At 49.9% G+C, this 17,960-nt stretch overlaps 1 protein-coding gene across 1 annotated transcript in view; it reads left to right on the top strand.

The window, feature by feature from the left end:
- Positions 1–17,960, top strand: part of galnt18b (UDP-N-acetyl-alpha-D-galactosamine:polypeptide N-acetylgalactosaminyltransferase 18b) — a 112,012-nt gene that overhangs the window by 63,407 nt on the left and 30,645 nt on the right. The window contains exons 5-6 of the mRNA XM_059976229.1: positions 3,291–3,488; positions 17,097–17,211. Coding sequence (XP_059832212.1) covers positions 3,291–3,488; positions 17,097–17,211 — 313 coding nt within the window. The remainder of the gene's footprint in view (positions 1–3,290; positions 3,489–17,096; positions 17,212–17,960) is intronic.

Genomic DNA, 17,960 nt, shown 5'->3' on the forward strand with positions numbered 1-17,960 from the left:
GAGAGGCACAGGGCAAGGAAGCATAGTGGGAGGTTGGGAGGGGAGATCGGTAGAGTATTGGGAGTGGAGTGGAGATCGATAGAGTTTCGGGAGGGGAGGGGAGATCGGTAGAGTTTTGGGAGTGGAGTGGAGATCGATAGAGTTTCGGGAGGGGAGGGGAGATCGGTAGAGTTTCGGGAGTGGAGGGGAGATCGGTAGAGTGTCGGGAGTGGAGGGGAGATCGGTAGAGTGCTGGGAGTGGAGGGGAGATCGGTAGAGTGTCGGGAGTGGAGGGGAGATTGGTAGAGTGCTGGGAGTGGAGGGGAGATTGGTAGAGTGACGGCAGTGGAGGGGAGATCGGTAGAGTGTCAGGAGGGGAGTGGAGATCGGTAGAGTGTATGGAGGGGAGTGGAGATCGGTAGAGTGTATGCAGGAGAGGGGAGATCAGTAGAGTGTATGGAGGGGAGTGGAGATCGGTAGAGTGTATGGAGGGGAGGGGAGATCGGTAGAGTGTATGGAGGGGAGTGGAGATCGGTAGAGTGTCGGGAGGGGAGTGGAGATCGGTAGAGTGTATGGAGGGGAGTGGAGATCGGTAGAGTGTCGGGAGGGGAGTGAAGATTGGTAGAGTGTATGCAGGGGAGGGGAGATCGGTAGAGTGTATGGAGGGGAGTGGAGATCGGTAGAGTGTATGTAGGGGAGTGGAGATCGGTAGAGTGTATGGAGGGGAGTGGAGATCGGTAGAGTGTATGGAGGGGAGGGGAGATCGGTAGAGTGTCGGGAGGGGAGTGGAGGTCGGTAGAGTGTATGGAGGGGAGTGGAGATCGGTAGACTGTCGGGAGGGGAGGGGAGATCGGTAGAGTGTCGGGAGGGGAGTGGAGATTGGTAGAGTGTCGGGAGGGGAGTGGAGATCGGTAGAGTGTATGGAGGGGAGTGGAGATCGGTAGAGTGTCGGGAGGGGAGTGGAGATCGGTAGAGTGTATGGAGGGGAGTGGAGATCGGTAGAGTGTCGGGAGGGGAGTGGAGATCGGTAGAGTGTATGGAGGGGAGTGGAGATCGGTAGAGTGTCGGGAGGGGAGTGGAGATCGGTAGAGTGTATGGAGGGGAGGGGAGATTGGTACAGTGTATGGAGGGGAGGGGAGATTGGGAGAGTATTGGGAGGGGAGGGGAGATCGGTAGAGTGTCGGGAGGGGAGGGGAGATCGGTAGAGTGTATGGAGGGGAGGGGAGATCGGTAGAGTGTCGGGAGGGGAGTGGAGATCGGTAGAGTGTATGGAGGGGAGTGGAGATCGGTAGAGTGTCGGGAGGGGAGTGGAGATCGGTAGAGTGTATGGAGGGGAGGGGAGATTGGTACAGTGTATGGAGGGGAGGGGAGATTGGGAGAGTATTGGGAGGGGAGGGGAGATCGGTAGAGTGTCGGGAGGGGAGGGGAGATTGGTACAGTGTGTTGCAGAGATGGGGACGCTGTTTCCACACCCTTTACGGAAGAACGTCCCAATACGATGGCGTCCCTGCTTTCAATGGTACCCTTTGTTTTTGAGTCAGTAACTGTTCTGTCTGGATTCCCTCCCCCAATTCACAACACCAACAGTCCCTTTTCTGTCTTACCAACTCCCCCTTAGGTTTTTTACACGTCTGTCCAGTGCAACCACACGGACTTACACAGTGAGACCAATTGGACCAACTTGACCTAAGCTGTCGACTCTCCATTTCCCTCCATAGATAGTGTTTATAAAGATAATGGTTGGCTTTATTCATTACATTTACATTGGAATTTCAAAACATACAGTGAAACAGAGGAAATTAAGCCAGTGAGGATGTGCTGCGGGCAGCCTGCATTTGTCTCCATGCTTCCGGAACTAATGCCGCATGCCACAACACCGTAACCCAGATCATTTGGAATGGGTGAGGAAACCGGAGTCCCCAGTAGAAACCCAAGTGCTAAAGGGACAAACATAACATTCAAGCTGTTCGTTTTAGCAAAGTACATAGATGTCGCCATATATAACCCTGAGATTCATTTTCTTGTGGGCATTCTCAATGAATCTACAGAATAATAACCAGAACAGAATCAACAAAAGACCATCCAACTTGGGCGTTCAACCAACATGCAGGAGACAACCAACTGTTAAAATACAAAAAGAAGAAATAATAATAATAAATAAATAATCAATAAAGATGGAGAACATGAGATGTCCTTGAAAGTGAGTCCATAGGCTGTGGGAATATCTCAGTGATGGGGTGAATGAAGCTGAGTGAAGTTCTCCCCTCTGGTTGAAGAGTATGATGGTTGAGGGGTAGTAACTGTTCCTGAACCTTGTAGTGCAAGTCATGATGGCAACAGTGAGAAGAGAGTCCTGAGTGGTGGGGATCCTTAACCGTGGATGCTGCTTTCCTGCGACAATGCTCAGTGTAGATGTGCTCAGTGGTTGGTAGGGCCTTACCTGTGACTGACTGGCTGTATCCACTGGTTTTTGTAGGATTTTCTGTTCGAAGGTTTTGGTGTTTCATAATCAGACTGTCCTGCAGCCTGACAACCACACATCTATAAAATTCTCCACATCGATTGCGTCTGTAGTATCAGTTTCTGACGGGCAACATCATGATAGCAGAGCTGCTGGCAGAATGCTTTCCAGCACCAGCGATCATCCCACTGTCTGTGTTGGTCACAGACACAAGCAACACATTTCACTCCATGTTTTGATGTACATGTGACAAATAAAGCTCATCTTTCATCTTCGAGCTTTCCAATCCCGAGAGGATAGGGGATTATTTCCCGCTTGTGGAGATCAGTGGTCGTGGGAGGTGTGTCTGTCCGAGACTGGACTCAGTCAGAATCAGAGTTGGGTTTATCGTCACTCACAGATGCCATGAAGTTTGTTTCTGCGTCAACACACAAAATTACAACACGTAACAACACCAAGTATTAAAAATATGTAAGTTGTGCAAAAAGAGAGAAGACTAGTGAGGTGGTATTCTTGGGTTCATGGTCTGTCAGAAATCTGATGGCGAGGGGGGTAGAAGAAGCTGTTCCTGAAACACTGAGTGTGTGTCTTCAGGCTTCTGTGCCTCCTCCCTGATGGTAGCAGTGAAATGGGGGCATGTCCTGGGTGACGGGGTCCTCGATGATGGACGCTGCCTTCTTGAGGAATCGCTTTTTGAATGGGGGCTGGGGAGGCGAGTGCCCGTGATGGAGCTGGCTGAGTTTACAGCTTTCTGCAACTTTTTCCGATTCTTTGCAGTGACCCCTCCGTACCAGATGGTGAAGCAGTCATTTGAAACCAGTCAACTGAGAGACCCTCTTTTGTTTTGCAGGGCAGAACCGATCCTCTCCCGGATAAAGGAAGATCGAAGGCGGGTCATATCCCCGTCCTTTGATAACATCAAGTATGACGACTTTGAGCTTCAGGAGTATTCTCTGTCGGCTCAGGGCTTTGACTGGGGACTGTGGTGTCGCTACGTCAGTCCCTCGAAGGAGTGGTGGGCTTTGGAAAACGAAAGTGCCCCCATCAGGTAACTCCCACTAAAATTTGAACAGCTCGCACACTGTTTTACATCTGATAACCTCCCCCCCCTATAAACACCTGGTCTTCTCCCCCTCCTCAGTACACAACTGTTCATTCCCCCTCCCCTGTACACATCTGGTCACCTCCCCCTCCCCTGTACACATCTGGCGAACTCCCCCCTCCCCTGTACACATCTGGTCATCTCCCCCTCCCCTGTACACATCTAGCAAACTCCCCCCATCCCCAGTACACATCTGGCGAACTCCCCCCTCCCCTGTACACATCTGGCGAACTCCCCCCTCCCCTGTACACATCTGGTCATCTCCCCCTTCCCCTGTACACATCTGGGCATCTCCCCCTTCCCATGTACACATCCGGTCATCTCCCCCTTCCCCCTGTACACATCTGGGCATCTCCCCCTTCCCATGAACACATCCGGTCATCTCCCCCTTCCCCCTGTACACATCTGGTCATCTACCCCTTCCCCCTGTACACATCTGGTCATCTCCCCTCCCCTTCCCCCTGTACACATCTGGTCATCTCCCCTTCCCTTCCCCCTGTACACATCCGGTCATTTACCCCTCCCCCTGTACACATCTGGTCATCTACCCCTTCCCCTGTACACATCCGGTCATCTCCCCCTTCCCCCTCTGCACATCTGGTCATCTCCCCTCCCCCTCCCCCTGTACACATCCGGTAATTTACCCCTTCCCCCTGTACACAGCTGGTCATCTCCCCTCCCCTTCCCCCTGTATGCATCCGGTCATCTACCCCTTCCCCCTGTACACATCTGGTCATCTCCCCTCCCCCTCCCCCTGTACACATCTGGTCATCTACCCCATCCCCCTGTACACAGTGCCTCAGTTGCACATGGTTGTATTGTGCCCAGCAACCCATGTAGGGTCAGGGTAGTCTCTCCAACAGCAGAACCCATGTATGGTCAGGATAGTCTGTACAACAGCAGAACCCATGTAGGATCAGGGTAGTCTGTACAACAGCAGAACCCATGTAGGGTCAGGGTAGTCTCTACAACAGCAGAACCCATGTAGGATCAGGGTAGTCTGTACAACAGTAGAACCCATGTAGGGTCAGGGTAGTCTCTACAACAGCAGAACCCATGTAGGGTCAGGGTAGTCTCTACAACAGCAGAACCCATGTAGGGTCAGGGTAGTCTCTACAACAGCAGAACCCATGTAGGGTCAGGATAGTCTCTACAACAGCAGAACCCATGTAGGATCAGGATAGTCTGTACAACAGCAGAACCCATGTAGGGTCAGGGTAGTCTCTACAACAGCAGAACCCATGTAGGGTCAGGGTAGTCTGTACAACAGCAGAACCCATGTAGGGTCAGGGTAGTCTGTACAACAGCAGAACCCATGTAGGGTCAGGGTAGTCTCTCCAACAGCAGAACCCATGTAGGGTCAGGGTAGTCTCTCCAACAGCAGAACGCATGTAGGGTCAGGATAGTCTCTACAACAGCAGAACCCATGTAGGGTCAGGATAGTCTGTACAAAAGTAGAACCCATGTAGGGTCAGGATAGTCTGTACAACAGCAGAACCCATGTAGGGTCAGGGTAGTCTCTACAACAGCAGAACCCATGTAGGGTCAGGATAGTCTGTACAACAGCAGAACCCATGTAGGGTCAGGATAGTCTGTACAACAGCAGAACCCATGTAGGGTCAGGGTAGTCTCTACAACAGCAGAACCCATGTAGGGTCAGGATAGTCTGTACAAAAGTAGAACCCATGTAGGGTCAGGGTAGTCTCTACAACAGCAGAACCCATGTATGGTCAGGATAGTCTGTACAACAGCAGAACCCATGTATGGTCAGGATAGTCTGTACAACAGCAGAACCCATGTAGGATCAGGGTAGTCTGTACAACAGCAGAACCCATGTAGGGTCAGGGTAGTCTCTACAACAGCAGAACCCATGTAGGGTCAGGGTAGTCTCTACAACAGCAGAACCCATGTAGGGTCAGGATAGTCTCTACAACAGCAGAACCCATGTAGGGTCAGGATAGTCTGTACAACAGCAGAACCCATGTAGGATCAGGGTAGTCTCTACAACAGCAGAACCCATGTAGGGTCAGGGTAGTCTCTACAACAGCAGAACCCATGTAGGGTCAGGGTAGTCTCTACAACAGCAGAACCCATGTAGGGTCAGGATAGTCTGTACAACAGCAGAACCCATGTAGGGTCAGGGTAGTCTCTACAACAGCAGAACCCATGTAGGATCAGGGTAGTCTGTACAACAGTAGAACCCATGTAGGGTCAGGGTAGTCTCTACAACAGCAGAACCCATGTAGGGTCAGGGTAGTCTCTACAACAGCAGAACCCATGTAGGGTCAGGGTAGTCTCTACAACAGCAGAACCCATGTAGGGTCAGGATAGTCTCTACAACAGCAGAACCCATGTAGGATCAGGATAGTCTGTACAACAGCAGAACCCATGTAGGGTCAGGGTAGTCTCTACAACAGCAGAACCCATGTAGGATCAGGGTAGTCTGTACAACAGCAGAACCCATGTGGGGTCAGGGTAGTCTGTACAACAGCAGAACCCATGTAGGGTCAGGATAGTCTCTACAACAGCAGAACCCATGTAGGGTCAGGGTAGTCTCTACAACAGCAGAACCCATGTAGGATCAGGATAGTCTCTACAACAGCAGAACCCATGTAGGATCAGGATAGTCTCTACAACAGCAGAACCCATGTAGGGTCAGGGTAGTCTCTACAACAGCAGAACCCATGTAGGATCAGGATAGTCTCTACAACAGCAGAACCCATGTAGGGTCAGGATAGTCTCTACAACAGCAGAACCCATGTAGGATCAGGGTAGTCTCTACAACAGCAGAACCCACGTAGGGTCAGGGTAGTCTGTACAACAGCAGAACCCATGTAGGATCAGGGTAGTCTCTACAACAGCAGAACCCATGTAGGGTCAGGGTAGTCTCTACAACAGCAGAACCCATGTAGGGTCAGGGTAGTCTCTACAACAGCAGAACCCATGTAGGGTCAGGGTAGTCTCTACAACAGCAGAACCCATGTAGGGTCAGGATAGTCTGTACAACAGCAGAACCCATGTAGGGTCAGGGTAGTCTCTCCAACAGCAGAACCCATGTAGGGTCAGGATAGTCTCTACAACAGCAGAACCCATGTAGGGTCAGGGTAGTCTCTACAACAGCAGAACCCATGTAGGGTCAGGGTAGTCTCTCCAACAGCAGAACCCATGTAGGATCAGGATAGTCTGTACAACAGCAGAACCCATGTAGGGTCAGGGTAGTCTCTCCAACAGCAGAACCCATGTAGGGTCAGGGTAGTCTGTACAACAGCAGAACCCATGTAGGGTCAGGATAGTCTGTACAACAGCAGAACCCATGTATGGTCAGGGTAGTCTGTACAACAGCAGAACCCATGTAGGGTCAGGATAGTCTGTACAACAGCAGAACCCATGTATGGTCAGGGTAGTCTGTACAACAGCAGAACCCATGTATGGTCAGGATAGTCTGTACAACAGCAGAACCCATGTATGGTCAGGGTAGTCTCTCCAACAGCAGAACCCTTGTGGGGTCAGGGTAGTCTGTACAACAGCAGAACCCATGTATGGTCAGGGTAGTCTCTACAACAGCAGAACCCATGTAGGGTCAGGATAGTCTGTACAACAGCAGAACCCATGTATGGTCAGGGTAGTCTCTCCAACAGCAGAACCCATGTAGGGTCAGGATAGTCTGTACAACAGCAGAACCCATGTAGGGTCAGGGTAGTCTGTACAACAGCAGAACCCATGTAGGGTCAGGGTAGTCTGTACAACAGCAGAACCCATGTAGGGTCACGATAGTCTCTACAACAGCAGAACCCATGTAGGATCAGGGTAGTCTCTCCAACAGCAGAACCCATGTAGGGTCAGGATAGTCTCTACAACAGCAGAACCCATGTAGGGTCAGGATAGTCTCTACAACAGCAGAACCCATGTATGGTCAGGGTAGTCTCTACAACAGCAGAACCCATGTAGGGTCAGGATAGTCTCTACAACAGCAGAACCCATGTAGGGTCAGGGTAGTCTCTACAACAGCAGAACCCATGTATGGTCAGGGTAGTCTCTACAACAGCAGAACCCATGTAGGGTCAGGATAGTCTCTACAACAGCAGAACCCATGTATGGTCAGGGTAGTCTCTACAACAGCAGAACCCATGTAGGGTCAGGATAGTCTCTACAACAGCAGAACCCATGTAGGGTCAGGATAGTCTCTACAACAGCAGAACCCATGTAGGGTCAGGGTAGTCTCTACAACAGCAGAACCCAAGTATGGTCAGGGTAGTCTCTACAACAGTAGAACCCATGTAGGGTCAGGATAGTCTGTACAACAGCAGAACCCATGTAGGGTCAGGATAGTCTCTACAACAGTAGAACCCATGTAGGGTCAGGGTAGTCTCTCCAACAGCAGAACCCATGTAGGGTCAGGATAGTCTGTACAACAGTAGAACCCATGTAGGGTCAGGGTAGTCTCTACAACAGCAGAACCCATGTAGGGTCAGGATAGTCTCTACAACAGTAGAACCCATGTAGGGTCAGGGTAGTCTCTACAACAGCAGAACCCATGTAGGATCAGGGTAGTCTCTACAACAGCAGAACCCATGTAGGGTCAGGATAGTCTCTACAACAGTAGAACCCATGTAGGGTCAGGGTAGTCTCTACAACAGCAGAACCCATGTAGGATCAGGGTAGTCTCTACAACAGCAGAACCCATGTAGGGTCAGGATAGTCTGTACAACAGCAGAACCCATGTAGGGTCAGGGTAGTCTCTACAACAGTAGAACCCATGTAGGGTCAGGGTAGTCTCTCCAACAGCAGAACCCATGTAGGGTCAGGATAGTCTCTACAACAGCAGAACCCATGTAGGGTCAGGGTAGTCTCTACAACAGCAGAACCCATGTAGGGTCAGGGTAGTCTCTACAACAGCAGAACCCATGTAGGGTCAGGATAGTCTCTCCAACAGCAGAACCCATGTAGGGTCAGGGTAGTCTGTACAACAGCAGAACCCATGTAGGGTCACGGTAGTCTGTACAACAGCAGAACCCATGTAGGGTCAGGGTAGTCTGTACAACAGCAGAACCCATGTAGGGTCAGGGTAGTCTGTACAACAGCAGAACCCATGTAGGGTCACGATAGTCTCTACAACAGCAGAACCCATGTAGGATCAGGATAGTCTGTACAACAGCAGAACCCATGTAGGGTCAGGATAGTCTCTCCAACAGCAGAACCCATGTAGGGTCAGGATAGTCTGTACAACAGTAGAACCCATGTAGGGTCAGGATAGTCTCTACAACCGCAGAACCCATGTAGGGTCAGGATAGTCTCTACAACAACAGAACCCATGTAGGGTCAGGATAGTCTCTACAACAACAGAACCCATGTAGGGTCAGGATAGTCTCTACAACAGCAGAACCCATGTAGGGTCAGGATAGTCTGTACAACAGCAGAACCCATTTAGGGTCAGGATAGTCCGTACAACAGCAGAACCCATTTAGGGTCAGGATAGTCTGTACAACAGCAGAACCCATGTAGGGTCAGGGTAGTCTCTACAACAGCAGAACCCATGTAGGGTCAGGATAGTCTCTACAACAGCAGAACCCATGTAGGGTCAGGATAGTCTCTACAACAGCAGAACCCATGTAGGGTCAGGATAGTCTGTACAACAGCAGAACCCATGTAGGGTCAGGGTAGTCTGTACAACAGCAGAACCCATGTAGGGTCAGGGTAGTCTCTACAACAGCAGAACCCATGTAGGATCAGGGTAGTCTGTACAACAGTAGAACCCATGTAGGGTCAGGGTAGTCTCTACAACAGCAGAACCCATGTAGGGTCAGGGTAGTCTCTACAACAGCAGAACCCATGTAGGGTCAGGGTAGTCTCTACAACAGCAGAACCCATGTAGGGTCAGGATAGTCTCTACAACAGCAGAACCCATGTAGGATCAGGATAGTCTGTACAACAGCAGAACCCATGTAGGGTCAGGGTAGTCTCTACAACAGCAGAACCCATGTAGGATCAGGGTAGTCTGTACAACAGCAGAACCCATGTGGGGTCAGGGTAGTCTGTACAACAGCAGAACCCATGTAGGGTCAGGATAGTCTCTACAACAGCAGAACCCATGTAGGGTCAGGGTAGTCTCTACAACAGCAGAACCCATGTAGGATCAGGATAGTCTCTACAACAGCAGAACCCATGTAGGATCAGGATAGTTTCTACAACAGCAGAACCCATGTAGGGTCAGGGTAGTCTCTACAACAGCAGAACCCATGTAGGATCAGGATAGTCTCTACAACAGCAGAACCCATGTAGGGTCAGGATAGTCTCTACAACAGCAGAACCCATGTAGGATCAGGGTAGTCTCTACAACAGCAGAACCCATGTAGGGTCAGGGTAGTCTGTACAACAGCAGAACCCATGTAGGATCAGGGTAGTCTCTACAACAGCAGAACCCATGTAGGATCAGTATAGTCTCTACAACAGCAGAACCCATGTAGGGTCAGGGTAGTCTCTACAACAGCAGAACCCATGTAGGGTCAGGGTAGTCTCTACAACAGCAGAACCCATGTAGGGTCAGGATAGTCTGTACAACAGCAGAACCCATGTAGGGTCAGGGTAGTCTCTCCAACAGCAGAACCCATGTAGGGTCAGGATAGTCTCTACAACAGCAGAACCCATGTAGGGTCAGGGTAGTCTCTACAACAGCAGAACCCATGTAGGGTCAGGGTAGTCTCTCCAACAGCAGAACCCATGTAGGATCAGGATAGTCTGTACAACAGCAGAACCCATGTAGGGTCAGGGTAGTCTCTCCAACAGCAGAACCCATGTAGGGTCAGGGTAGTCTGTACAACAGCAGAACCCATGTAGGGTCAGGATAGTCTGTACAACAGCAGAACCCATGTATGGTCAGGGTAGTCTCTACAACAGCAGAACCCATGTAGGGTCAGGGTAGTCTGTACAACAGCAGAACCCATGTAGGGTCAGGATAGTCTGTACAACAGCAGAACCCATGTATGGTCAGGGTAGTCTGTACAACAGCAGAACCCATGTAGGGTCAGGATAGTCTGTACAACAGCAGAACCCATGTATGGTCAGGGTAGTCTGTACAACAGCAGAACCCATGTATGGTCAGGATAGTCTGTACAACAGCAGAACCCATGTATGGTCAGGGTAGTCTCTCCAACAGCAGAACCCATGTGGGGTCAGGGTAGTCTGTACAACAGCAGAACCCATGTATGGTCAGGGTAGTCTCTACAACAGCAGAACCCATGTAGGGTCAGGATAGTCTGTACAACAGCAGAACCCATGTATGGTCAGGGTAGTCTCTCCAACAGCAGAACCCATGTAGGGTCAGGATAGTCTGTACAACAGCAGAACCCATGTAGGGTCAGGGTAGTCTGTACAACAGCAGAACCCATGTAGGGTCAGGGTAGTCTGTACAACAGCAGAACCCATGTAGGGTCAGGGTAGTCTGTACAACAGCAGAACCCATGTAGGGTGACGATAGTCTCTACAACAGCAGAACCCATGTAGGATCAGGGTAGTCTCTCCAACAGCAGAACCCATGTAGGGTCAGGATAGTCTCTACAACAGCAGAACCCATGTAGGGTCAGGATAGTCTCTACAACAGCAGAACCCATGTATGGTCAGGGTAGTCTCTACAACAGCAGAACCCATGTAGGGTCAGGATAGTCTCTACAACAGCAGAACCCATGTAGGGTCAGGGTAGTCTCTACAACAGCAGAACCCATGTATGGTCAGGGTAGTCTCTACAACAGCAGAACCCATGTAGGGTCAGGATAGTCTCTACAACAGCAGAACCCATGTATGGTCAGGGTAGTCTCTACAACAGCAGAACCCATGTAGGGTCAGGATAGTCTCTACAACAGCAGAACCCATGTAGGGTCAGGATAGTCTCTACAACAGCAGAACCCATGTAGGATCAGGATAGTCTCTACAACAGCAGAACCCATGTAGGGTCAGGGTAGTCTCTACAACAGCAGAACCCAAGTATGGTCAGGGTAGTCTCTACAACAGTAGAACCCATGTAGGGTCAGGATAGTCTGTACAACAGCAGAACCCATGTAGGGTCAGGATAGTCTCTACAACAGTAGAACCCATGTAGGGTCAGGGTAGTCTCTCCAATAGCAGAACCCATGTAGGGTCAGGGTAGTCTCTACAACAGCAGAACCCATGTAGGGTCAGGATAGTCTCTACAACAGTAGAACCCATGTAGGGTCAGGGTAGTCTCTACAACAGCAGAACCCATGTAGGGTCAGGGTAGTCTCTACAACAGCAGAACCCATGTAGGGTCAGGATAGTCTCTACAACAGTAGAACCCATGTAGGATCAGGGTAGTCTCTACAACAGCAGAACCCATGTAGGGTCAGGATAGTCTGTACAACAGCAGAACCCATGTAGGGTCAGGGTAGTCTCTACAACAGTAGAACCCATGTAGGGTCAGGGTAGTCTCTCCAACAGCAGAACCCATGTAGGGTCAGGATAGTCTCTACAACAGCAGAACCCATGTAGGGTCAGGGTAGTCTCTACAACAGCAGAACCCATGTAGGGTCAGGGTAGTCTCTACAACAGCAGAACCCATGTAGGGTCAGGATAGTCTCTCCAACAGCAGAACCCATGTAGGGTCAGGGTAGTCTGTACAACAGCAGAACCCATGTAGGGTCACGGTAGTCTGTACAACAGCAGAACCCATGTAGGGTCAGGGTAGTCTGTACAACAGCAGAACCCATGTAGGGTCAGGGTAGTCTGTACAACAGCAGAACCCATGTAGGGTCACGATAGTCTCTACAACAGCAGAACCCATGTAGGGTCAGGGTAGTCTCTCCAACAGCAGAACCCATGTAGGGTCAGGATAGTCTCTACAACAGCAGAACCCATGTAGGGTCAGGGTAGTCTCTACAACAGCAGAACCCATGTAGGGTCAGGATAGTCTCTACAACAGCAGAACCCATGTATGGTCAGGGTAGTCTCTACAACAGCAGAACCCATGTAGGGTCAGGATAGTCTCTACAACAGCAGAACCCATGTAGGGTCAGGGTAGTCTCTACAACAGCAGAACCCATGTAGGGTCAGGGTAGTCTGTACAACAGCAGAACCCATGTAGGGTCAGGATAGTCTGTACAACAGCAGAACCCATGTAGGGTCAGGGTAGTCTCTACAACAGCAGAACCCATGTAGGGTCAGGATAGTCTCTACAACAGCAGAACCCATGTAGGGTCAGGGTAGTCTCTACAACAGCAGAACCCATGTAGGGTCAGGATAGTCTGTACAACAGCAGAACCCATGTAGGATCAGGATAGTCTGTACAACAGCAGAACCCATGTAGGGTCAGGATAGTCTCTCCAACAGCAGAACCCATGTAGGGTCAGGATAGTCTGTACAACAGTAGAACCCATGTAGGGTCAGGATAGTCTCTACAACCGCAGAACCCATGTAGGGTCAGGATAGTCTCTACAACAACAGAACCCATGTAGGGTCAGGATAGTCTCTACAACAACAGAACCCATGTAGGGTCAGGATAGTCTCTACAACAGCAGAACCCATGTAGGGTCAGGATAGTCTGTACAACAGCAGAACCCATTTAGGGTCAGGATAGTCCGTACAACAGCAGAACCCATTTAGGGTCAGGATAGTCTGTACAACAGCAGAACCCATGTAGGGTCAGGGTAGTCTCTACAACAGCAGAACCCATGTAGGGTCAGGATAGTCTCTACAACAGCAGAACCCATGTAGGGTCAGGATAGTCTGTACAACAGCAGAACCCATGTAGGGTCAGGGTAGTCTGTACAACAGCAGAACCCATGTAGGGTCAGGGTAGTCTCTACAACAGTAGAACCCATGTAGGGTCAGGATAGTCTGTACAACAGCAGAACCCATGTATGGTCAGGGTAGTCTGTACAACAGCAGAACACATGTAGGGTCAGGATAGTCTGTACAACAGCAGAACCCATGTATGGTCAGGGTAGTCTGTACAACAGCAGAACCCATGTAGGGTCAGGGTAGTCTCTACAACAGTAGAACCCATGTAGGGTCAGGATAGTCTGTACAACAGCAGAACCCATGTAGGGTCAGGATAGTCTCTACAACAGCAGAACCCATGTAGGGTCAGGATAGTCTCTACAACAACAGAACCCATGTAGGGTCAGGATAGTCTGTACAACAGCAGAACCCATTTAGGGTCAGGATAGTCTGTACAACAGCAGAACCCATTTAGGGTCAGGATAGTCTGTACAACAGCAGAACCCATGTAGGGTCAGGGTAGTCTCTACAACAGCAGAACCCATGTAGGGTCAGGATAGTCTCTACAACAGCAGAACCCATGTAGGGTCAGGATAGTCTCTACAACAGCAGAACCCATGTAGGGTCAGGATAGTCTGTACAACAGCAGAACCCATGTAGGGTCAGGGTAGTCTGTACAACAGCAGAACCCATGTAGGGTCAGGGTAGTCTCTACAACAGTAGAACCCATGTAGGGTCAGGATAGTCTGTACAACAGCAGAACCCATGTATGGTCAGGGTAGTCTGTACAACAGCAGAACCCATGTAGGGTCAGGGTAGTCTGTACAACAGCAGAACCCATGTAGGGTCAGGATAGTCTGTACAACAGCAGAACCCATGTATGGTCAGGGTAGTCTGTACAACAGCAGAACCCATGTATGGTCAGGGTAGTCTGTACAACAGCAGAACCCATGTAGGGTCAGGGTAGTCTCTACAACAGTAGAACCCATGTAGGGTCAGGATAGTCTGTACAACAGCAGAACCCATGTAGGGTCAGGATAGTCTCTACAACAGCAGAACCCATGTAGGGTCAGGGTAGTCTCTACAACAGCAGAACCCATGTAGGGTCAGGATAGTCTCTACAACAACAGAACCCATGTAGGGTCAGGATAGTCTGTACAACCGCAGAACCCATGTAGGGTCAGGGTAGTCTCTACAACAGCAGAACCCATTTAGGGTCAGGGTAGTCTCTACAACAGCAGAACCCATGTAGGGTCAGGATAGTCTGTACAACAGCAGAACCCATGTAGGGTCAGGGTAGTCTCTACAACAGCAGAACCCATGTAGGGTCAGGATAGTCTCTACAACAGCAGAACCCATGTATTGTCAGGGTAGTCTGTACAACAGCAGAACCCATGTATGGTCAGGGTAGTCTGTACAACAGCAGAACCCATGTAGGGTCAGGGTAGTCTGTACAACAGCGGAATCCATGTATTGTCAGGGTAGTCTGTACAACAGCAGAACCCATGTATGGTCAGGGTAGTCTGTACAACAGCAGAACCCATGTAGGGTCAGGATAGTCTCTACAACAGCAGAACCCATGTAGGGTCAGGATAGTCTCTACAACAGCAGAACCCATGTAGGGTCAGGATAGTCTCTACAACAGCAGAACCCATGTAGGGTCAGGATAGTCTCTACAACAGCAGAACCCATGTAGGGTCAGGGTAGTCTCTACAACAGCAGAACCCATGTAGGGTCAGGGTAGTCTCTACAACAGCAGAACCCATGTAGGGTCAGGATAGTCTCTACAACAGCAGAACCCATGTATTGTCAGGGTAGTCTGTACAACAGCAGAACCCATGTAGGGTCAGGGTAGTCTCTACAACAGCAGAACCCATGTAGGGTCAGGATAGTCTCTACAACAGCAGAACCCATGTAGGGTCAGGGTAGTCTCTACAACAGCAGAACCCATGTAGGGTCAGGGTAGTCTCTACAACAGCAGAACCCATGTAGGGTCAGGATAGTCTCTACAACAGCAGAACCCATGTAGGGTCAGGGTAGTCTCTCCAACAGCAGAACCCATGTAGGGTCAGGATAGTCTGTACAACAGCAGAACCCATGTAGGGTCAGGGTAGTCTCTACAACAGCAGAGTGCTCATGAGTTGATCCTGCCGATTTTGTGATCCAAAGTCATGACTGAGGCTCATCTGGAGAGTGTCAGCCTTTCAAGTGGCTGAGGCAAGATCATGTTTGGTTGAGGCACATTGTCTTTTCAGTTTCTCTCTCCCTGTCCTTATTTTTTCATTCCTTATCTGCTAAAGCATAGTAGTTTAGTGAGAGTGGCTCCAGAGGCAGTGTTTGTACTGTGTGTGGGAAGTGGGAAGTCTGGGAGCCTTCCAGTCTCCCGGATAAACACATCTGCACCCGGTACACAAAGCAGCAGCTCCTAAGAGAATGTGTTAAGGAACTGGAGCTACAGCTCCAAGTCCTTCAACTGATAAGGGAGAATGAGGAGGTGATACACAGGAGCTACAGAGAGGTGGTTACCCCTAGCTTGCAAGAGACAGGCAACTTGGTGACTGTCAGGAGAAGGAAGGGAACTGCACAGCCAGTGCAGGGTACACCTGTGGCTATTTCCCTCAATAATATTATACAATTTTAGATACTATTGAGGGGGCCAACCTACAGGGGAGCCACAGTGACCGGGTCTCTGGCACCGAATCTGGTGCTGTGGCTCAGACGAGCGGAGAGGTGAAGAGGACGGCAGTGCTGACAGGAGAGTCCCTGGTCAGAGGGACAGAGACGAGGTTCTGTGAGCACGGTAGAGAAACCCGGATGGTATATTGCCTCCCTGGTGCCAGGGTCTGGGATGTCTCAGATCAGGTCCATGGCATTCTCAAGGGGAGGTGTATCTCGGCACCAGTGACAGAGGTAGCCAAGGTGAGGAGGTCCTGAAGAGAGATTTTAAGGAGCTACATAGAAAGCTGAGAAATGGGATCTCCAGGATAGTAATCTCTGGATTGCTGCCTGTGCCAGGTACCGGTGGGGGTTAGAATAAGATGATCTGGCAGGTGAATGTGTGGCTGAGAAACTGGTGCAGGGGACAGGGGTTCAGATTTATGAATCATTGGGATCTCCTCTGGGGAAGGTACGATCTGTACAAAAGGGATGGGTTACACCTGAGCCCGAGGGGGATCGATATCCTTGCGGGCAGGTTGGCTACAGTTGTTCAGGAGGGTTGAAACTAATTTGGCAAGGGGATGGGAACTGGAGTGATAATGCTGAGGATGAGGCAGATGGTTTACAAACAGAGACAGTGTGTAGTGATACTGCGAGCAAGGAGAGGCTGATGACAGGGCAAAATAGCCGTCAACAGGATGAGTTGTCTTGTAAAATGTGGACAAAGTCAGAAAGTGTGATTACGGGACTGGAGGTGTTATATTTGAATGTGTGCCATATATGGAATAAGATAGAGAACTTGCAGCACAGTTACGGAATGGCAGGTATGATGTTGTAGACACACTGAATCGTGTCTGAAAGGAGACTATAGCTGGAAGCTTAATGTCCGAGGATACACATTGAAAGAGAGACCTGATGAAGGGGCCTCTGCCCGAAACATCAGCCGTTTATTCATTTCTGTATACACAGCCTGGCCTGCTGACCCCCTCCAGCATGTTGTGTGTATTGCTGGAGATATATAGAATCAGTGAAATAACTGTAAAATTCACTCAGCAATTACAAATTCATGGGTGATTATTTGCAAATACAAGGAAGCACAGGTAAGTGAAGCTATCAGAAAAACATCAAATTCACCAATTAATCAAATACATTTCATTCCTTTGCTTGCAGCAGTCCTTCTCTCATTGGCTGCTTTGTGGTGGACCGGAGTTACTTTGAAGAGATCGGACTGCTGGATGAGGGAATGGAGGTGTACGGCGGAGAAAACGTGGAACTGAGTATCAGGGTAACGAAAACGAAACTCTCTCCAACTCTGAGTATCAGAGTAACACTCACACACTCTCCCCAACTCTGAGTATCAGAGTAACACTCACACACTCTCCCCAACTCTGAGTATCAGAGTAACACTCACACACTCTCCCCAACTCTGAGTATCAGAGTAACACTCACACACTCTCCCCAACTCTGAGTATCAGAGTAACACTCACACACTCTCCCCAACTCTGAGTATCAGAGTAACACTCACACACTCTCCCCAACTCTGAGTATCAGAGTAACACTCACACACTCTCCCCAACTCTGAGTATCAGAGTAACACTCACACACTCTTCCCAACTCTGAGTATCAGAGTAACACTCACACACTCTCCCCAACTCTGAGTATCAGAGTAACACTCACACACTCTCCCCAACTCTGAGTATCAGAGTAACACTCACACACTCTCCCCAACTCTGAGTATCAGAGTAACACTCACACACTCTCCCCAACTCTGAGTATCAGAGTAACACTCACACACTCTCCCCAACTCTGAGTATCAGAGTAACACTCACACACTCTCCCCAACTCTGAGTATCAGAGTAACACTCACACACTCTCCCCAACTCTGAGTATCAGAGTAACACTCACACACTCTCCCCAACTCTGAGTATCAGAGTAACACTCACACACTCTCCCCAACTCTGAGTATCAGAGTAACACTCACACACTCTCCCCAACTCTGAGTATCAGAGTAACACTCACACACTCTCCCCAACT

This window comes from Hypanus sabinus, chromosome 7 (genome assembly GCF_030144855.1).
Source record: "Hypanus sabinus isolate sHypSab1 chromosome 7, sHypSab1.hap1, whole genome shotgun sequence".
Lineage (NCBI taxonomy): Eukaryota > Metazoa > Chordata > Chondrichthyes > Myliobatiformes > Dasyatidae > Hypanus > Hypanus sabinus.